The sequence below is a fragment of the Purpureocillium lilacinum genome, assembly GCF_023168085.1.
Source record: "Purpureocillium lilacinum CBS 284.36 DNA, scaffold_7, whole genome shotgun sequence".
Taxonomy (NCBI): domain Eukaryota; kingdom Fungi; phylum Ascomycota; class Sordariomycetes; order Hypocreales; family Ophiocordycipitaceae; genus Purpureocillium; species Purpureocillium lilacinum.
In genome coordinates, this window is record NW_027072117.1 from 2,781,347 (window position 1) to 2,801,917 (window position 20,571).

General features: G+C 59.1%; 7 protein-coding genes across 7 annotated transcripts; 4 read left to right on the forward strand and 3 right to left on the reverse strand.

Moving 5' to 3' along the window:
• Positions 1-31: 31 nt before the first annotated feature.
• On the reverse strand, positions 32-1,383 carry PLICBS_009750 (uncharacterized protein; the record flags this gene model as incomplete). The annotated part of the gene is made up of 3 exons (XM_018325370.2): positions 32-779; positions 830-1,245; positions 1,306-1,383. The coding sequence occupies 3 exons, from the start codon at positions 1,381-1,383 to the stop codon at positions 32-34; spliced, it is 1,242 nt and encodes a 413-aa protein (XP_018176764.2).
• Positions 1,384-1,963: 580 nt separating this feature from the next.
• Positions 1,964-4,757, forward strand: PLICBS_009751 (mitochondrial inner membrane protein oxa1; the record flags this gene model as incomplete). The annotated part of the gene is made up of 3 exons (XM_065601714.1): positions 1,964-2,236; positions 3,303-4,220; positions 4,284-4,757. 3 exons carry the CDS (start codon positions 1,964-1,966, stop codon positions 4,755-4,757), a joined length of 1,665 nt encoding a protein of 554 aa, XP_065457786.1.
• Positions 4,758-5,239: 482 nt separating this feature from the next.
• PLICBS_009752 (uncharacterized protein) lies at positions 5,240-7,056 on the reverse strand (the record flags this gene model as incomplete). Its single annotated transcript, XM_018325372.2, has 5 exons — positions 5,240-5,323; positions 5,383-5,975; positions 6,030-6,246; positions 6,304-6,579; positions 6,697-7,056. The coding sequence occupies 5 exons, from the start codon at positions 7,054-7,056 to the stop codon at positions 5,240-5,242; spliced, it is 1,530 nt and encodes a 509-aa protein (XP_018176766.2).
• A 4,622-nt stretch (positions 7,057-11,678) lies between these two features.
• On the reverse strand, positions 11,679-13,625 carry PLICBS_009753 (uncharacterized protein; the record flags this gene model as incomplete). The annotated part of the gene is made up of 5 exons (XM_065601715.1): positions 11,679-11,686; positions 11,982-13,063; positions 13,205-13,259; positions 13,342-13,547; positions 13,603-13,625. 5 exons carry the CDS (start codon positions 13,623-13,625, stop codon positions 11,679-11,681), a joined length of 1,374 nt encoding a protein of 457 aa, XP_065457787.1.
• Positions 13,626-14,210: 585 nt separating this feature from the next.
• On the forward strand, positions 14,211-15,166 carry PLICBS_009754 (uncharacterized protein; the record flags this gene model as incomplete). The annotated part of the gene is made up of 2 exons (XM_018325374.2): positions 14,211-14,243; positions 14,300-15,166. The coding sequence occupies 2 exons, from the start codon at positions 14,211-14,213 to the stop codon at positions 15,164-15,166; spliced, it is 900 nt and encodes a 299-aa protein (XP_018176768.2).
• Positions 15,167-16,162: 996 nt separating this feature from the next.
• Positions 16,163-17,557, forward strand: PLICBS_009755 (uncharacterized protein; the record flags this gene model as incomplete). Its single annotated transcript, XM_018325375.2, has 1 exon — positions 16,163-17,557. One exon carries the CDS (start codon positions 16,163-16,165, stop codon positions 17,555-17,557), a length of 1,395 nt encoding a protein of 464 aa, XP_018176769.2.
• A 1,359-nt stretch (positions 17,558-18,916) lies between these two features.
• On the forward strand, positions 18,917-20,224 carry PLICBS_009756 (uncharacterized protein; the record flags this gene model as incomplete). The annotated part of the gene is made up of 1 exon (XM_018325376.2): positions 18,917-20,224. One exon carries the CDS (start codon positions 18,917-18,919, stop codon positions 20,222-20,224), a length of 1,308 nt encoding a protein of 435 aa, XP_018176770.2.
• Positions 20,225-20,571: the final 347 nt, after the last annotated feature.

Here is a 20,571-nt window from a genome sequence, read left to right on the forward strand (position 1 = left end):
CCCGCATTCCAACCGCAGCTGCCACCGCAATCTATGCCCACTTGACCACGGCCGTTCCGCCCTTCTTGAACTCGGGGACCTCTCCCAACACCAGGTCCTTGTCCGTGTGGTCCTTGTTGGGAAACGTGGTCGCGAGGACCCAAGGGCGGCTTCGAGTCTCGGGCGACGCGCCCTGAACAAAGCCATATACATCGCCGACGGTGTGCGTCGTGTTGAAACGGGCGGGGAGCCTGGTGCCATCGGGCATCTGGATGCGGATCATGATGGTTGGCTGCGAGCTGTCCACTGTGGGAGCAGCGTCAGAGGTTGAGGCGGTCGGCGCGGTGCCCGATGTTGGAGCCCGGGTGGACGCCTGGCTGCTGCCCGCACCCGGCACGGGACTGCCGAGCCGCTGTCCGCTACCTCCAAAGGGCCTGTACTTCCTCGGCTGCGGCGTGTACGGGGTGTCGTGCTGGTGGAGCTTGACGTCGACGGGCTGGTCATGCTGCACGTTCATGAGGTGCAGGGGCGCTCTGCCGGACCGTATCATAGCAAGGTCTGCCTGGTTGGCCGGGTCGTCGAAGCGGCGCAGGTCGCCGTCGTCGATGCTGAAGCCGTCTTGCCAGATGTGCAAGACTCGCTCCTGAGGTTCCGCGTTGCTGGGGCGGACGGGTCCGAGAGGATCGGGGATGCTTCGGCTCTCGACGCCCTCGCCGCCAAGGGTCATGCCTGTGCCGCGGAATCGGGACGGACGGGACGGGCCAGCCTCTGGGTCGGAGGTTTCGGGCCGCGAAGAGTTACTGCTTGACGTTAGGGAACTGTCCGATGTGCGTATGGCGGTAACACTTACGCTCGGGCCTTGGCCAAGATGTCGTTGATGATGCCGCGCGATCCACTGCCCTCCTGCTTCGGGTCCTGCACGGCCAGGCCGGACTTTTCGCCGCCGGCGAAGAGATTGCCTCGGCCATCGTCATCGCCATCGCTGTAGTCGTCGTCGTCTTCGTCATCGTCGTCGTGATGGTGGGAGGAGCTGCCTCCTAGCGAGCCCAGCGTCGCGACGCCTTTTCTCTTGGGCTGCGAGGTGGCGCCGCGGGCGGATCGCTGGTACGACTGAGGGGCCGGCCGGCCATCAAGGGTTCGAGGGCCGGTGTATGCTGGTTCGGCGGCCGCGCTGGCCCCCGCGATATCCTTGTCGTCGTCATCGGCAAAGTAGCTGTTCACGGCGGAGACGTAGTCCCAGTGGTGGGCGTCGAGATACTGGACAGCCTGGGAGGAAGCACGTCAGCAAATGGCAAGGGTACGCAGACATGGCTGGAATGTACGCACCACATCCTCGGTGGCGGCGGTGGCCGAGCAAAAGTCCTTGACAAGCTTCTGCTTGTCGACAGCGTCACTGCCGGCCATGGCGGGGAGGCGGGCGTCTCGCGAACGCGCGGCGCTCAAGCTTGGAGAGGTGCGTGCAGGAAATCTCCCGGGCCTGATGAAGTTGGGGAAAAGATGTTGAATATCCGCTGCGAGCCGTGTTGCAAAAGGCAGAGATTCTTTTGCTCGTGGAGGGGAACAAGGTTGGTTGATCGAGTTAGCTGGAGGTGCTGGATGTGAGACAGAACCTAAAGACAGGCAGCGCCGACCTCGTCATGCTCCAGCAGGCTGAGGTCACTGGTCACCGCAACCGCGTGCTGGCCAGAGCTCCAGCCCACCTGCACAGGCACACACGCACTCGCAGTGGGCGAGGTGGCACTCAACACCCCACCGGATCAGCAATGTGCCGGCGCCGGGCCTGCCAGTGAACCACTGCATCATGCTTACATAACAGTTTCTACGATGCTACCGCCGCCCCAGCTTGACGTTGATGCTCCCCGGCTTGTGGACCGTCTCCGACCGCCCCCAACCGCCGCCGCCGACGACGACAACGACCACGCCCGCCGCGGAACGACGACGACGACGACGACGACGACGACGACGCGGGGCAGAGATCGCGGCCATGGCTTCCGAAGACTCCTCGTCCCACAACCTCGCCGAGTCCGGCATCACGATGCACTCCGACAGCGAGCAGTACTCCCCCGGCGAGGAGCTGTCGACGTCGCCGCCGTCCTCGGGCTCGCCCGTCATCCTCTACAAGCCGCCCACCCTGTGGTCGCTGGTGCGCGGCGCCGCCATCAACCTGCTCCTGCCGTTCATCAACGGCATGATGCTGGGCTTTGGAGAGCTGTTCGCCCACGAGGCTGCGTTTAGGTTAGGTTGGGGCGGCACCAAGGTTAGTAGTATGAGGGGGGTTGAGGCGCAACATCGGCCGCTGGCATGGCTCAACGCCCATCGGCCCCTTTTTCATTCCCTGACATTGTATCTGACTGAATAAAGGTTTTCCCCACATCGCGACGGAGAACACACCCCATCGGCCCGGGCATCGAGGTTAGAGAGCGGCGCGAGAAGCCGGGCGTGTCGTTGAGCGACTATGCCAGTCTGGAGTAAGGAGGGCGCAGGGCATCTCAGGGCAAAACATCTACTCAATCACAACGCAACACAATATCCGCGACATGGCGCACAGAGGAGTTGCAGTCTTGGTGGTCCGCATCCTGATCTGATGTCGGTAGCAGGGTCATGACACCCATGGGCATCGTGCGAAGGTCGGCCGGGGAGGGCCATGATGAGTCCATTAGACGGCGTCGGGGATGGCGTGGCGATTGCATCGTCTTGTCGACAATTCGACTGGGATGTACGAAATACTCGGTATACATAGAACAATGACTGTATTTCTCCCAGCTCAACCCACGACCCAGAGGTCAACGCGTGCATCATCAGCCAGCTCTTCGGCGAGCCGACGCTCGGCGGGTTCCCCCGGCGCCGGCGTGGACCCTTGCCGCTCCTCCGCAGCAGCCAGCTCAAGCTCGTTGGGGGCAGGCAGCCCGCCACTGGAGGAACGGAACGGCAGAGCGCCACCAACCGCCACCCCACCCGATGTTTATCCGGTGGTACCTGGCCCGGCGGCGGCCCAGGCCCGACCCAAAAAAAATTGGCCGGCACCGCCAAACCCCCAAAAAACCGCCCAGCCGGACGGCATTCGCGTGCCTCCTCGACCGACCGTGAAGCATCCACCCACCCTCCCCCCAAACCACACATCCGCTGCCATGCTTCCAAGCAGGGGAATCGCGCGGTCCCTGCCCTCGGCCGGGGCGAGGCGGCAGATCCAGAGCCGGTGGACAGTATGAATGCCCCTCCCTCGTTCCTCAATTCCTCGACGGCGGCGCGCATCGTGGGACGGGCGCTTCACAACCCGTTGAGACGTAGGAAAAGTTCAGGCGCTGACATGGCTCCCTCTGCAGCAATCTCCTCCGAGCGCATTGTCGCAGCGCCTTCGTAATGGACGGCAGTTTGGCACAGTCATCAGCTCGTCTGGGAGCAGCTCCCCGCTGCGCAGCCGTAACCTGGGCGCGCCCATCGTGCTCGGCGGCATGGCCTCCTCCTCGCGCGCCTTTTCTCTCTGGGGCTGGGGCGGCGGCAGGAAGGACGCCGCGCCGGTAGAGCAACCCGCAGCCGCCGCCAGCGCGCCCGCCCAACAACCCGTCGTCGCCTCCGAGGCCGTCCGACCCGTCGACCCGACGCCCGAGAACGCGATCCCCACGCCGCCGACCGAGCCCGCCGTGGCCGCCTCCGACGTCAACCTCCCGTCGTCCATCTCCGACATCGTCAACGGGGAGGACATCCTCAACATGCCCGAGCAGCTCGGCTACCTACACGCCATCGGCCTCGACTACGGCTTGGGGCCGACGTCGGTCATGCAGTGGGTGCTCGAGCACGTGCACGTCTGGACCGGTCTCGGCTGGGGCGCCTCCGTCATGGCCACGGCCGTCCTGCTCCGCCTCGTCATGTTCTACCCGCAGGTCCGCAGCCTGCAGTTCAACGGCGTCATGCAGAAGATGCGCAAGGACCCCCGCGCCCAGGAGGCCATGAAGCTCATCCAACAGGGCTTCCAGGAGCGCGACATGGAGATGCGTCAGAAGGGCCAGTACCTCAACAAGATGCTCAAGGAGCAGTACGGCGCCAGCAACTGGGGCATGCTGTGGTCCTTTATGCAGATCCCCTTCACCTTTGGCCTGTTCCGCATCGTCAGCGGCATGACCCACGTCCCCGTCCCGTCCCTCGAGACGGCCGGCTACCTCTGGTTCACCGACCTGACGGCCACGGACCCTTACTTTGTGCTTCCGGCCCTCGGTACTGGTCTCATGATCAGCGCTCTCGCGGTAATTCCCCCCATTGTAACTGTATTACCCGTGTCAACCTAGCAGCTAACGCTCCTCGACCAGCTCAACGCCAAGTACACCCCCGAGGCGCAAAGAAAGATGCTCAAGAACATGACCTACGTCTTCGGCGTCGTCGGCTTCGTCGGCACCACCTTCCTCTCCTCCGCCGTCAACCTCATGACCGTCGCCCTCGGCGCCTCCACCCTCCTCCAATCCATCATCCTCAACATCCCCGCCGTCCGCTCCATCTTTAACCTGCCACCCGCACCCGCCGAGACCCCCAAGACGGTCACCTACGAGGCGCCGCGGGGAGCCGCCGCCGCCGCCCCTCAGGGCATCCGCGAGCGCATGACAAGCAGCCTCGACGACATGAAGAAGGGCTTCTCCGAGCAGGTCACCAACTATACGGGCCAGTACCAGGGCACCGAGGCCGAGAAGGCGGAGCGCAAGCGCAAGGACTTGATCCGCAAGCTCGAGGAGACGCGCAAGGATCAGGAGCGCGACGAGTTTGAGAAGAAGTACAAGGGCAGACGGTGAGCCCTGTTGACTAGCCATTGTCGACGTGACTCCAGAGGAAGACCGTGAGACGGTCAGTCTTGTACATCTACCCATGCGCGGCTGCGACCATGTGTAAAATCACCTAGAATGGGTCCAATAGTGGCAAGGCCTGCGGACCAGGTCCGAAGGAAAAGATCATGTACAATAGTAGACAAGGGTAGAGCCACTCCCCCAGGAAATGGATCAGGCTCATGGTGCGGCGTCTATCCTCACCAAGCCATAACGCGGAAACGTGCTCAGCAAGGTGGTGTAGCATACTCCATGATCAGGCCCCTGTCTCATTCATGCAGACGAGATAAAAATATGTATCGTCACGGGCCTGCAGCCCGGCCTCAGCAAGTCCTTCCGGCCGTCTATGCATTTGTCGCAAATTTCAGAATCAACGCAGCCTAAGAGGCTCTGGTATCTCCTCGACGCTGCATCATTCCAGCGGCTCAACCTGCTCTCATCATTGTCGTGCCTCAAAAGACTGTGCCATCGCTCTCGATTAAAATCGGCGGCTCCTTTGTATTCGGGCGGTGAATCTCGGCAATCTCGCGGCCGCCCTGGTCTCTGTTAGCCTTGCCATACATTGTCGTGATGGTTGAACGATGCGAGCACTGACCTTCCAGCTGCCTGCCTCTAGCAACTGCGGCAAAGTCATCTCGTTCCCGGCCAGTTCCGCCTTGAGGAATTTGTTGACCTCCTCTAGCAGTTTGTCCAGGAGTCCAACCGTCGCTCCTCTCCATTCCACCACCACGTCATCACCGGGTTCGAACATCGGAGCAACCTCGATCCCCTTACTGCCGGTTCGTCGGCTGTATTCCGCGTAATGTTGCAGGCCTCGTTCGACATCATTGGGCTTCAGCGTGAGCACCCCCATGTCAACAAAGAGGCCGCCATTTCGATACTCCGGAAGCCCCGTCAGCAGCTCCGTGCCTGCGAAGTGCATGTTGAGAAGCGACTGCATCGGTTGCATGAGGGAATACGTGAGCCATTGCGTCAGCTTGTGGAATGGTAGGATGGATTCCCACGAGGCGCTGCCAGCCTTGGGCATCGCCTTGCACGGCCACGCATCACCCAGCGACACCCCATTAACGGAGGTTCGGGATGGCGGCCAGATGCTGGCAAGCCCAGTCATAAGGACGTTCCACAACACAGGCAGTGGGACAATAAGCATGGAAGAGGCCTGAGTCGACGGGTGGGACAACAGGTGATCTGTATACACGTTAGTGCCGGGACGCACTGGTGCCGGAGGAATAGGGTACCCACCGATCATGTTACCGGGGCGGCCATCCTTGCCAAAGAACTCTTCATTGTTGCCTAGAGCTTTCGCCAATCTGGTGAGAAGCTCCGTGCGACCCTCCAGACCAGCGAGCTCGTTGCCGGGGCGTGACTGGAGGCCGGCCTCCAGCTTCTCCACAGTTAGTGATTGCAAGCCGACCTTGTCAACTTGTGTCTTGTTGGACGGATTGCCAGAGAAGACGCCCTATGCGTAGTTTGTTAGATTTGGCTGGCTATCCGTGAATCGGAGTGGCCCACTCACCGATTTGAACATTTCCAAACTAGCGATGGCTAGGCCCTCGGAGCGTCGGTAGACGCGTCCATTCTCGCCGCTCTTGTAGCTCCACTGGGTACCGGCACCGGCATCAAGGAGGACACTGACGAGGAAAAGATCGATCATGCGGCGACAGCGCTCGGTGTTATCGACGCCTTCAGGCCAAGTAGAGAGCATGTCGGCGATGCGGTCGCGGCCGCCCACGCAGAAGTGTTGGTATCGGCCATGGCCGGGGATCGTGTTGAACGGGGCGTCGTAATCTCGCTATAGTTGTCGCGGGTCAGTCCTGTTGAACATGACGAGAAACCAAGCTGTGCTGATACCAGACACGGCCGTCGGCAATCTCCGAATACATGGGGAGCTCAATCATGCAGAACATACCTTGATCAGGCCGGACACGAAGCTGACCACGTCCGGGAGCTTGTTAAGATCGACGTCGAAGTGGTTTAGCTCGTTGCGAAGGGCCTTGTCGTAGATGATCTTGCTCCTTTCCCTCACAGCCCCCAGGCTTCGGAGGTAGCCGGTCGGGTCCAGCTGCGGGTCGGGAGGGCGAGGGAGATCGACCTTGGGAAGCTTGACTGGTGACATGGGGGACATTGGGGTGCCCGGCGTTGCGCTGCCTGCTGATGTTCGACTGGGGATGCCTCGCGAGTTGTTGGAATTGACGCTGGCTGTGGACTGAGAAGTGGCCAGGGAAGAGTTTCCCTTGGGGGCCTTCTCTTTCCGAGAGAAGATGCCCATTCTGGTTGGCTCCTTGGGCGTGGACAAGCCGCCGCGGGCGCAGGTGACGGAGGAGGGCGGGGTGCGGGGAGAGGTCGCTGTCGCTAAGGTAAGCCCGCAGGTGACAGGTGACTGGCTCTCGGGAACCAGCAGATGGCGAGGATGCAACGGCGGCTCGGAGGGGGTCTCGGGATAGAAGGGTCTCGCAAAGGCGCCGTACGATGCTGCAGCGAAGTGGAATGGATTCGCAGTGCGCGACGAGTTGACGGGTTGACGTCCAAAAACGACTTCACTCCCCCTCAGGAGTTCGAAAGGGCGACGGGGCGCTTTTGAGGAGACGCAGCGGGTTCTCGACAGGCCCAGAGCGATAGGCAGGGGTCTGCGGGGGCGGACAAGCGTGCAGGCAGGTCCAGTCCAGGGTGGTGCCGGGGCGCGGTTTGGACCTCGAGCTTGGGAGACCGGGGGGTTCGTTCTCTTGTTGTCCTGGCGCCGGCCGAGGCGTCAATTGCAAGTCGTCTGGGGCGGCTACGGTGCCGATTGGCGACGGGCCAGCGAACTGGGTGCGTTAGGCACAGCGAGGAGGTCCGATCAGGCAAAGGCTGCTCGCTGTTAGATTGCCTCGTTAGCCACGAGTCCTCTCGTCTCTTGTGCGTCTGCCATGTCAGCAGCCCAGGCCATCTCGCTTTCCGTGCCTGTCACGACGCCCACACACGACCAAGCAGCCAAGCACCCCACCTTGACGCGCGACGGCAGGGTGAAATCCGCCCAGGCAAGCCAGGTACACAAAATTGAGGGCATGCTCACCTGCTGTCGAGGATGGGTCGCGGTGGCACGGGCTAACTGCAGTACCAGTCGAGCGGTTGGGCGTCGATCGCACAGGCGCGAAATGACCTAATTCAAGCCATCGAGTCAGTGCAGTCAAAGCGGCGCGTTGGTGAGCAGACTCGTGGCGGCCCTGATCTTCGTTAGCTTCCCCGCCCGCCGCCAACATATCCAGGGACCTCATTGCCTCAGACCTCAGAAGGGGGCCCGAGAGGGGCCTACGGCACGTGGGGCTTGCCAGGTCAACCGACCATGCAATGATGGCGCGGAAGCATGTGCAGGCGATCCGCAAGACAGACAGGCCAGGGCCGTGTCGGAGCATTTGCGCAACGATGCCACGCATGGGACGCACGGTGCAGTGCCTTTTCGTAGTGGCTGCGATCCGGGCCGGGAGGGGCACGACTCACCGTCTTCCTTGCACCGGATCTCTGTCCGTGTCAATCCGAGCGCGGACGCTGGCTCTCTGCCTGCTCTCCTTCCGAGCTCTTTCGGTGGTCTTGGGGCTGCCGGGACCGAGCTGATAGCGAGACAAACACAGGCCCTGGTTGCAACGGAAAAGCACCGAAAAAAGGGAGGAGGAGGGACGCAGATCCGAAATAAACGGCTGTGATGCTTTTTTTGTGCTTGTTTTTGGAATTGCGGGACAGCGTTGCGAACGGAGTGGGCTGTTGGCAGGCTGTCGGGCTGGGGTGAGGGGATCTCGAGTCGTCGAGGGCCAGTCTGCCTGCCAAAAACTGAGCTAGAGTAATCACACCCATGAGGTGAGAAACGGATGTCGCAAAACGGGCAGCAGCTACCTGCACTGGCCTGCGGTACTTGCCTTCCGAACTGCTTGTGGGCGGTACCTACTCGTACTTGTTGCGAGGCAGGTGCGACCGCGACCGCGGGATTGCCATGATATTACTCGTCGCGCGCGATGCGTCGCTTCCTGGATGGGCAATCACGACACGGCACAGCTCTTGCCGCGACGGAAAGCAGACTCAGCTCAGCACCCCTCTCGAGCCTCGCGTCCGCCCGCCCTCATCACATTCAATGCTTTGCCCTCGTCCATCGCGTTATCGAAACCCGGCTCATGCGAATGAACCGCTCGCTGCCTTTGTCCTCGAGCCTCGAAAGTGAAGGCCAACATGCCCCCCCCATTCACCTGCCCTACCAGGGGCGCACCGCCCTGACCTGTCGGAGTTGTTTCCCAGGCAAACATTGGCACACACTCCAACTCAGGGTCACGACTCAGCGAGCACTCCAACAAACTCGCCCTGCTCGTCTTCGACGCGACGAGACCCATCCCGCACTCACCAGCTCCGCCGAGCAAGCGGGCAGGAACCCACCCGAGCCACCGACCCTCCTCGAGGCGGCGGCTGGTCGCCAGCGGCTGGCGGGGCCCGTACCTAGCGTGCGCATGGAGTGCTTCGTTCATCAGATGCAGCCCCCCGAGGCGTCCTTGACCAGGCGAGTTCGCCGGCCCTCCGCAACCGCTGGCCTGGCTAGTCCTCGCGGAGCACCTGCCACTTGCAATGTGGTTCCTGGACTCTTTGGGAAGCTAGTCTAGAGGGCCTGCAAGGTACCGACGCCACTGGGGCCTTTAGCCAGGGACATGCATGTCGACTGCGACTCGGACCAACAGATGGCTTTGCAGGAATCGGGATAAGGTTGAGGGCGATGCGCCGCGAATCGCCTGCGGCCGATCTCCTCCTTCGGCTTAGAGCGCCCACGAGGCAGAGGGACAGTCCTGCTCGTCGACGGCCAACATTACTCGCGCTGTCCCGGTGCTCAACGAGCACCACGATTCCCACAGCGTCGATGATACAGGCGCGGAATCATTGGTCGCGGTTCGGGCCGTCCTTTGGGAGCAGCCGAGCCGTTGCAACAGTCTATCCGAACTATCCGTCGCGACACCAGCACTTGCAGGCTTCAACGCCTGCCCCTCCCAATCGTCCCGACAAGAGGCAACGCGGCCCCGTTCACCTTGTTCCCCTAGCCCGCAAGCGGGGCATGCGTCTGGTGTACGTGAAGACCTCCCCTGTCTTCCTCCATGTTTAGCTGACCGAACCAGTCTTCTGGAACCGTGGCCCCTGCTAGCTCGTTGCAGACATGCTCGCCATCGGTCCGTCAATCTGCACGCCGTGGTAACGATCCAATGGTCTCGAAGCGACGGTGGCCACCGGGCGAATATCGATCTTTGCATTCGCTCCTGACGAGAACTCTTGCAAAATCCAACCTCAGCTGATCCGGGCCACATGTCGTGGAGACGGCACTCATGCCGCCCAATGGACAACGTCCAGTTCCGTCAAACGCAGATGGGATTTCAACCGGAGCGGTAGGAGTCCAATTAGGTGAGCTTTCCTTCCCCTCCGCACCTGATCAGGCTGCAATGGCAAACCCTGGCTGTGCCGCAGGTCATCGCACGTTGCATCAGCACCAGGGTTCGGGCTGCTTATGGGGGGCAATGACTTTGCGCGTACAAATCATTCTCCGGAGAAGTGCAACGACGGCAAAAAGGCCGATGGTCAGCGACGATGCTTGTTCCCGACCTGTTGCACGGCTTGTCGTCTGCATGATTTGTGGCCAGGGATGCCACCGACTGAGGCCCTGCTCTGGTAACCGCCTCCAATTCAGCGGGCCAAGTAAGCCCCAGTCCCATGCCTGCTTGCCACACCTCTTGCGTGCCGATTGTGCAGAGACCCTTGCGTTTCCTCTCAAAGCACCCGCTGAACAGTACTCACACGGATGGTCGTGTTTGTGACAAAACTACCCGTGTCATTTGCAGATTGCACACAAGCTATCGTGCATGTGGCTCTTCGTCAGCGTCAATCGGTGAAGAACGCTGTTGATTCAGATAACCGCTGCATCCGCGCAAAAAGAGAGGCCGGTAACTAATTCACAGTGCGGATGCACACGATGATAAATATCTTCACACCTACGTCGAGCACAATGGAGCCCGCGTGCACCAAAACCACGTGCTCACAGGAAACGGACGCCTCATAAATAGGATTAATTGCGAGTGGTTAGATGTAGAATACATAATATGTGCGGACGACCAAATAAACCCTAACTATGTCGAGCGATTGGTTGCTCACGCTCTTGTTCCCTGCTTTTCGTCCGTTGCTTCATGCATTCCCGGCTCCGACGTGCCTCGAATCCAGGGGCAACGTCATTGCGATTGGCCTTCGGGGCGCGCAGCCACATTCGGATCAGATCATCAAGATGCCTCCTTTTATGCGTCCTTTCATCTAAACCATTCATTAACTCATGTTAGGCTTCGCCCGTGCATGTTCACGTCTGTATCATCTAGACATACACTACGCATACAAAAAGTTGTTCTTGGATGACTTCAAAACGTCAGGAGCAAAGGGCCCGTAGCCATCCTCGTCATCCCACACATCCGCCCCCAGTACCGACGCAAAGACCTCGCGGGCCTTCAGTCGCGCCATGGAATGGTTCGTGAGTAAGCCCTGGGAAAGTTGTAGCCAATTGGTGACTGATGCCAACTTTGGGCTGAGTGCCTTGGTTCACAATCGTTAGCTTTGAATGCATAGCGGGCTGGGCGGGCGAGCTGGGGTCGTTCACCTCAATGCGGGATGCCATGCTGGCGCCATCTGGTAGATTGCGTTGTGTTGACGACTTTACGGCATGGCTAGGCACACGATGAAGTTTGGAGCATCCCTCGATCATCCTGTCGACGTGGCAGCCATCCTCTTTGAGCCGCACAAGGTAGTCAATGAACCGCTGTATGGCATGGAGATGGTCTGTCGCGTCATGGGAATGAGGCTGCTCGAGCACAGCGGAAAGAAGCACCAACACTGCTGCCAGCGGATAGCTGATCAATCTCCTACATGTAGCTGGGGGTCAGTTAATGACAAGAGAGCGGTGGATGGCTCATTACCAGATTTGGAAAAATGGATGTGTTGGCATGGCATCAAGCATGTCAATGATGCTACGTGCTTTGCGAGTATAGTCCGTCCGGTATTCTTTCTGCTTGCGCCTCAACTCCCGTACCGATGTTGCAGCCAAGCCTGCTTTGTTTGCAAGTTGGCCTCGTGCTGCCAAGTGGGACAAGGCAGTCGAGATCTTGATCTGGCACGTGGTATAAATGAAGTTCACGAGGATCCATGGCAAGAGCGCACTTTCGTCGGAACCTTGAGGGCGGCGGCGGATAATGGCATCGTTTGACGAGCGCCAACCCTGTAGTATTTCGTCCAGATGGGTGACAGTCTGAATCGCATCCAGTGTGTTGTCATCGTGAAGTGACGCTTCACATATATCCTCGTGGATTTGCAGTTGGATGGCCGCTAGTGTCGCCCTGCAGCGAAGAACGTCGGGCGTTTCTGTATCGCTTTGCCCCACGGATATGCCCTGGACTTCTGGGTCGTCCTCGAAGATCCAAGTCTTGTCAATAATGACATCCCGCCGTCCAAGGAGTGGCGGAAGACCGAGGGAGTCTGCAACATCAGCGGTGAAGATGTACGTTGCCCACAAGATGTGCTTCACCCGGGTCGCTTCGTCTGCCGCCAGTTTCGCAGACCGCACTTGTTTGCCAAGGCCCAGTTCTTGTACAATTCTTGACAGTGCTGTAATAAGCTGCACCATTGTACGTGCATCTGCATGACCCTGCATGAAGAATACCATGGCGATGAGCGCCTCACAAGTCTGCAGCGTTGGCTTCTGAATCATGAGCTCTGGAAACAGAGCAAAGGCGTTCTTGAACAAACCCCAGACCGGCCGCGTGTAAGCCTCGGGGTACTCGTTGGTGACCTTGCACAGCATGGTGCTTGCCAGGAGGGCATTGATCAAGGCCCACCGAGAGGGATCATCAGTCGAGCTTTTGCCTCCGTCGAGGAACTGCTCATCGATGAGGGCGAGGATCGGGCTTGTGCTGAAGACCACGCCATGGATCTGGAGAGACTCCAGCTGTGACTGCATGATTCGAGACAAGACATGTTGATTCGGCAGCGGCACGAATATCCTTCGCTGGAATGGACTATTGTCCACTGAGAACTGGAGGCTTTGCAGCTCAGTAAATATCGTCGATAGCCTGTCTCTGACTGTCTTCGGAATGCTGGGCATGTCTGTCGAAGTGTCCTGGTCATCGTCTTCTGGTTCGGGCGATGCTTCATGTTGATGCGTCTCGTCGAGGCCATCCTCTTTATGGTGCTGCTTGGACTCGAGCTTCTTTAACCTCTCTTCAAGGGCTCGGAGGTGTTCTTGGCTACGGATAGGTCAGTCACAAGGGACAGACAAAGCACATGCATCCATAGGAGAGTAGGAGGCCTATACGTTTTCCCCTTGCCGCGGAGTCTCCTGGCGGCATTATATGTGCAGGTGGTGTCGACCCGCGAGCACTCCGCACAACGGGGCCTCGCGCCGTCGCAGCGTCTTTTCCGTCTTTGACACGACTGACACGCCTGAGAATTGTATTAGCACAGTCCTGCTTAGATTCACCTGAGAAGAGCCATTCGGACAAAACTACTGGTGCCGTTCCGCTACTGTCGTTGCTGTCGTTGCTGTCGTTGCTGTCGTTGCTGTCGTTGCTGTCGTTGCTGTCGTTGCTGTCGTTGCTGTCGTTGCTGTCGTTGCTGTCGTTGCTGTCGTTGCTGTCGTTGCTGTCGTTGCTGTCGTTGCTGTCGTTGCTGTCGTTGCTGTCGTTGCTGTCGTTGCTGTCGTTGCTGTCGTTGCTGTCGTTGCTGTCGTTCCTGTCGTTCCTGTCGTTCCTGTCGTTGCTGTCGTTGCTGTCGTTCCTATCGCTACCGCTTCAAGACACCCTTACCCATGGTCGCCAAATAGCTCTTCTCACTCTAATACGAGATTGCTTACGTTAAAGATGCGCTTCCGTCCTTTTGTGGGTGGGTGCCCTCCGTGGGAGTTGCCGTTGTCGGGCATTACTAGAACGGGGTTGATCAAAGTCTGGCGGGTTGTTGAGTGATGATGACGGAGCAACAAAGAGACGCGATCAGCAGTAGGGAGCGGAAACACTTAGTATCCGCACTTATTGGAGTGAATAAGCTCTGCTTTTGGTCAAGTCCACATCCTTTGGTGGCTTTGCGTTAGCTTGTCAAGGGTTGTGGAGCCATGCGGAGGTCTCCGGCCGCACCCAAGCTATAACCCGAGCATGAAGCTTACAGTTCAAGTTTGTAATTGAGAATGGCGGCTTGGGCTTCACTTTGGATAGTGCTCTGCTGTATTTCTCAGCGGCATTGTTGCGCTTTGGATCCGGGTGGGCGACGGATACGTTATAAGAGTAGACCAGCTCTCGTGCCAATTTTCCAGCTCTGCAACTCGATTAACCACCATTTGAGACTCTTAATACGCAATCTATTGGCCACAAAGCTAATAACTTGAATCATCCACATACCGTCATGGCCTTGATCAAGAACGTCGCCCTCATCGGGGTGCGTCTATCCACAACATGAACTGTCTCCCAGGTCTTTCACTGACCCCGGATTAGAAAGGACTGTTCGGCTCCGCCGTCCTTCCCGCACTGGTAGACGCGGGCTTTAACGTTACCGTCTTCAGTCGGTCCGAGAAGAACAAGGATGCCCTCCCTGCCGATGTCGCGCATGCCAAAGTGGACTACGAGTCGGTGGACAGCATGACAGAGGCGTTCCGGGGCCAAGACGCCATCGTCTCGACCATTGGCTTCGACTCCATCCTCGCACAGAAGCCGATGATTGATGCGGCCGTCACAGCTGGCGTCAAGCGCTTCATTCCGGCCGACTACACCAGCTTCTCAACCGACCCCACGGCAGCCCAGCTTCCGCAGCATCTGCCCCTCAAGGCCGTACAGACGCACCTGCAGGACTACGCGCAGGCAGGACGATTGGAGTACACCATTGTTGCTACGGGTGTCTTTCTGGAGTTTCTGATCGATTACGGCTTCGCTGTGAATTTGAAGGAAAAGTCCGCGCAGCTGTGGGGAGAGGGCGACCACCCTGTTTCGGCGACGAGTCTCGCGGCAGCGGCCAGGGCCGTGGCCGCGGTGCTCAAGAATCCGGAGGAGACCAAGAATCGCGCCGTCTTCGTCCATGAGCTGGCTGTTTCGCAGGCTAAGATCTTGGCCCTCGGCAAGGAGATTGCGCCCGCCGGCACGGAGTGGACGGTGGCCAAGTTTGAGGATCCGAACGCCGAGTTCGAGAACCGTCTCCAGGCCGTACTGCAGAAGCCGGAGATGTCCACGATTATGGCACTCATCGTGGCGACGCTCTTGTCTGGACAGTTCAAGGCGCAGTTTGGCCAGCTTGACAATGACCTTCTCGGGGTGAGGACGCTTACTGAGGATGACCTCAAGGCGAGAGTGGCTTCCGCGTTGAGCTGATTTGCAGCCAGCGATTGAACAGGCCTGCATTTTCTACTGGGTCGTCTGATATCATTTATAGAATACTCAGCTTGCCGTGCAAAGTGTGACACCTAGCGCTCGTCCATCTTCATTCGCTCCGTGAAAACTCCGCAGACCGCCTCACGGATTCGCCCTCAACGCTCCACCTCCCAGTCATTGCAGTCTGTCGGGGGCAATCGTAGTCCTTTTGGCGCTGCAAGGAGATAAGCTGGCAGCGTCGATCCATCACCTCAATGTCTGAAACAAATTGCTCACCACCCACGACACCACACCGGCCGCGGTCGCGCTACGACCAGTCTTCATGACAAGAGACAACTTTCAGCGGCGCTACATTGAAGTCCGATGCTACTGGTCAGGTCCTAATTGACGCAGCACGCAGCTTTGCTAAATTCCACCACGGGTCTAGTTGGGCAGAGCTTTTCTGACCGTCAATTGTGAACATAGTCGGCCGTTGCCCAACACGGGTTGTTGGCGCCGCGGATCAGTGCTGTGACACCCGAGACATCGGCTGACGGGCTCCCCAGATAGGTCAGATTTTAAGAAACGTGCGCATGCATGACCGTGCCGCACTCGCAGGAGCAGTCGGTGGCCGGGATGCCGGGCCAGACCGCTGCGGGCATCAATCATGGGCTTCCAAGTCAAACATGAATTGTCATTTGTTGGCCCAGTCCGTGCGACTAGCAGGCATTGTGCTGCTCACGCTCATACAGTACTCATCCACTCTTGAGTCCAAAAGTCCAACCGCTAATGAAGAAGTTCCGTCCGCTCCTGCTCTCCCCGCCATTCTTTTGTGCATCCTCCTGTCATCCTGCGACCCCTCATCTACTGGCTGCCGAGTTACGCTCTCGTTTGCTGCGGACCGCTAATTACTTTCAAAGCCATTCATTCAAACTAGGACACGACAAGGCGTTCTGGACTCGGGCACACTACAACGGGAGCTGTTGGGCGCTGCGCGCTGGTCGCGGACCTCATGCAATGGAGCTCGCTCCACGGAAGCTCCTGCGGGCCTTACTGCCGTTGACGGCCCTACTCTGCTTCCTGTTTCCGCTCTCCGGCGCCGCCGAGGCGGTCCAGTACTGCAAGTTCGGGAACTCGACGAACGACAAAGATGGCGTGAACTTTTGTGTCGGCCTGTCACTCTATCGAAACGCCTCCACGGACGCGCACAATGCCTACATCACGCTGACGCACACGCGGCCGCTGCACTCCGCCGTCGGGTGGACGGCCGTCGGCATCGGCCGAGCAATGAGGGGAGCTTTGATGTTCATCATTTACGGCGACCCGGCGTCGGGTGAGCAGCCTGCTGTGAGCATACGCACGGCCACAGGCCACTCTCATCCCACCATGGTGGTGAGAGATCGGATGAATGGCGGGGATTTGGAAGTCGTGCACGCCGAATGGCTTACCGATAAGACGCAAGGAGGGTCCGCGACAGCAATCGTGTCGCTCGTCTGCTACTCTTGCACGCTGTGGCCAGACGAGTCCATCTCCGCATCGACAACCTCGCAGCCATGGATCTGGGCATGGAACAAGGCCCAGGAGTTTGCGACTTTCACGGACAACGAGCACCTTGCCATGCATGAGCCTCGGCCTGATAGCGGTGGCTGGGGGCGTTTCTATGTCGACATGGCACAAGCTGAGACTTCGGGACCGGAGGCGCCGTCACTGCCAGCCATCAGCCCTGGAGTCGCTGCGATTGGCACTTACGAGAGCCCCAAGGATTCTTCGAAAGGCAAACAAAAGCCCATGTCATTCCATGTCATTGTCATGCGCCTTCATGGCTTGCTCATGATGATCGCGTTCCTGTTGCTCTTACCACTGGGAGTCTTTGCGATTCGGTCAGGGTCGCCGCGGTCGTTCAAATACCACTGGGTTATCCAGGTCACGGCCTCAACAGCCATGGCAGGTGGTTTGGCTGCGGGCCTGCGGATGCATCCGGAGATCAGCACGGTCCATCAAGTTGTCGGGGTATCCCTTGCCGGCATAGTCCTGGTGCAGATCTATCTCGGGTGGAGGCACCACGTGGACTTCGTTCGGATCCGACGGCGAACATGGATCTCATATGCTCATCTCTGGGCCGGTCGACTCTTCATGATCGGCGGCTCTGTCAACGTTCTCCTGGGTCTTGCTCTAAGCGGATACTCGCGGTTGTGGATGGCGATTATTGCGGCTTATATTGTCATCGGAGGCGTGACGTTGGCTTTGTGGGTTCGTCGTCGCAATAGCATCATTGCAAAGTCCAAAGCTGTGGCGCAAGGCGAGGAGGAGGAGCAATTGGTTCCCCTCCAGAACGATGAGTATTTTGTCGTCGCTGAGGAAGGAGACGATGAGTCCGTGGATGTCCGAAACTCGACGGAAAAGGACAAATAGAGACAGTGACATCAGTTGACCTATCATGACTGTTCAGAGGTTGGACGGCGCCGGGTCACCACGCGCTGCTGGGGGAGGGCTCTCGCTCTCGTGGAATGATAGACTTATTCGTCATGCGAAATGTGCTCCGGAACCGCTCAAAGCTTCACAGTGAGCTCAGTTGTGCTGGCGGCTGTGCATTGAAGTTGCCCAAGCCTGTGGTGTAGGTGGGGGCCGGTCCGAGAAGGTTGAGAGACGGCAAGCAACTCCCGGGAAGAAGTTGGAGCGTCATACTGTCAGCTCGGCTTTGTGGGGGGGTGCAATCCGCCTTGCTCCCTTCGCCCGCTCCGTTTCTTTCATGACCCTATTTCTGTGGATTTTCGCGACGATGATGTCTGCTTAGAAGCGCTGCTGAAGGGTTTTGAGGATGCAAAACAGCATGATCAGACGCCGTTCAGACGTCTCCAAACAATGGCAACGGAGGGCTCAAGGCAGGCGGAAATCGTCGGGCTGCGATCCGTGGGGTCCAGAAGACTAATATTGACGTGTTCAAGCGTGGGAAGGAAAACGGAACTGGCTGTCGAGTGGTCCTCTGACATCTCCTCGGAACGCAGTCAGAGCGACAACAAAGCCATCAGCAGAGCGGTGTTCCGGCCCGTCGGCCTTGCCAGAAAGCACTGGTTACCTCATTCGGACGGCTCAGCTCAACTGCCAAGACAAAACCGTTCATGCGGGCGTCTGGGGTAAATTCGACTTGGCAGGCACATCATTGCCGCAAAAAAACATATCGCCCGGCCTCACGTCGCTCCGGCTTACTCACGGGCACCACCACGGGGGCGGTCAGCTCCGACCACCCGAAACCAGCCCTGTCCCCGTCCTGCAGACTTCAGCCGAGAAAACATCGTCGTTGCTTACTGGTGAACGAATCTTTTCGCGGACACTTTGTCGGACGCGTCAGGGGGTTGTCGGTGGAAATGTCTACCCGACCCTTGTTCGTCCAGGGTTGTGAAAGAGCCTCCGGTACTTGGATGGCCCTGCACAGAAAGGCTAAACGCCTGGAAGAGGAGGAGGCTCATTCGGAAATGAGGCACATGGGCAGGCGGAAGGACACACTTCGTGCAGTTTGGCTTAATTTAGCTCAACTAAGGACAACGTGGACTGGGCGTACCTGACATGGTGGCTGACGCCGGCAACGGGTACCTGGATGCGAGAAGAGAGGAGTTGAGAAGAGGTATAAGGCTGGGCCTTCTCTTCTCAATCCAGACGCCTCCTGGTTTCACTTTAACGTGTCTTGACAACCCTCTTACCTCGTTTTTTGAGGATATCCACTCGTTTGACATTGTCTCAGTCGCTCTTTTGAACTGCACTTATACCGTCAGGATGAAGTTCCTCGTCCCCGTCGCTCTGGCGACCTTCGCGACTCTCGCCTCGGCGCACAACAAGGCCGACAAGTGCGACGCCCTGGAGAAGAAGATCCCCATCTGCGCCCAGCCCTGCGTCAACGGCGCGGCCAAGCAGTACTGCACGCCCGGCGACCTCGACTGCGGCTGCGCGCCCAAGACCATTGAGAAGATCATCGCCGACTCGGCCACCTGCGTCGCCAACGCCTGCAAGGGCCAGGGCCCCGTCTTCCCCCCGCTGCGCACCTGGTGCCAGTGCGTCGTCGGCAAGCCCTCGGCGACGACCACCACCAAGAAGCCGACGCCGACGCCGACCTGCGCGGCGGAGGTGTCCAAGGTGCCCAAGTGCGCGACGGCCTGCGTCAACGAGGAGGCGTACAAGATTTGCGAGAAGGGTGACTTGAAGTGCGGATGTGCGCCGGAGAACCTGGAGAAGATCATCAAGGGCTCGGCCGAATGTGTTGCCAAGGCCTGCAAGGGTGAGGGGCCTGTGTTCCCTCCGCTCCGGAACTGGTGCGACTGTGTGAACGGTGGCAAGACGACGACGACGACCACCAAGACGAGGACCACCAAGACTTCCAGCCACACCTCGCACACCTCGCACACGTCTCACACCTCTCACACCAAGAGCCACACCTCGCACACCAAGAGCCATACTTCCCACACCAAGAGCCACACCAAGACTCACTCCGTGACGTCTTCGGAGACTTCGGCCACGGCCAGCGAGACGAGCACGACCACCTGGTCCAACTCGACCACGACCTCCACGCCCGTCCCCTCGTCCTCCAAGCCCATCACCCTGACGTCGACCTACACCACCACCAAGGTGCACACCATCACGTCGTGCCCCCCTACCGTCACTGCATGCCCTACCGGCGGACACGAGGTCACGGAGACCATCGTCACCACCACGACCTGGTGCCCCGAGACGGAGGTCCCTGCGCCCACGACCCAGCCTGGCGAGACCGAGACCGTGGTCCCCATCCCAACCGGCCCTCCCGCTGAGACGGAGACCGAGGCGCCTGTCCCGACCAGCCAGCCGGGCGAGACCCAGACCGAGATCCCCATCCCCACGGGCCCGCCTGCCGAGACGCAGACTGAGCTGCCTATCCCGACCAGCCAGCCGATCCCTACCCAGGTCACGCCTGGCCCTGGTGTCCCCGGCGGCAACTCGACCGTCACGTCGTCGCCTCCTCCCGCCGTCACCGCCGCCGCTGCCATGCTTCAGCGGAGCACCGGCCTCGTGGCTGGCGCTGTCGCCGTCTTTGCAGGCTTCGCGTGGCTGTGAACGACCTGAGATCTTGTCGCTTCATGTAATGGTGTCTTAGGTTACGTGTCAGCGGATTTAATAAGGACAATGAGCCTCATGCCTGAACATTTTCACTTCTCGGAGATGATCCCTTGACGTATTGGCTAGATGAGATGCCACGCTTGATGAATACCGAACTGTCGTTCTACACGGGGTTGTTTGGTATGCCTTGCTTGTCTGCGGATATATTGATTGTGACTGGAGCATGGCGAGAAGGGTAATGAGGCGTGCGATTCTGACAGCATATGGATGCGTGTATGACATGTACGAGATACTTGATAGCAATATCATGATTGTGCCCACTACTTGCAGTCCGTCAAATGGCT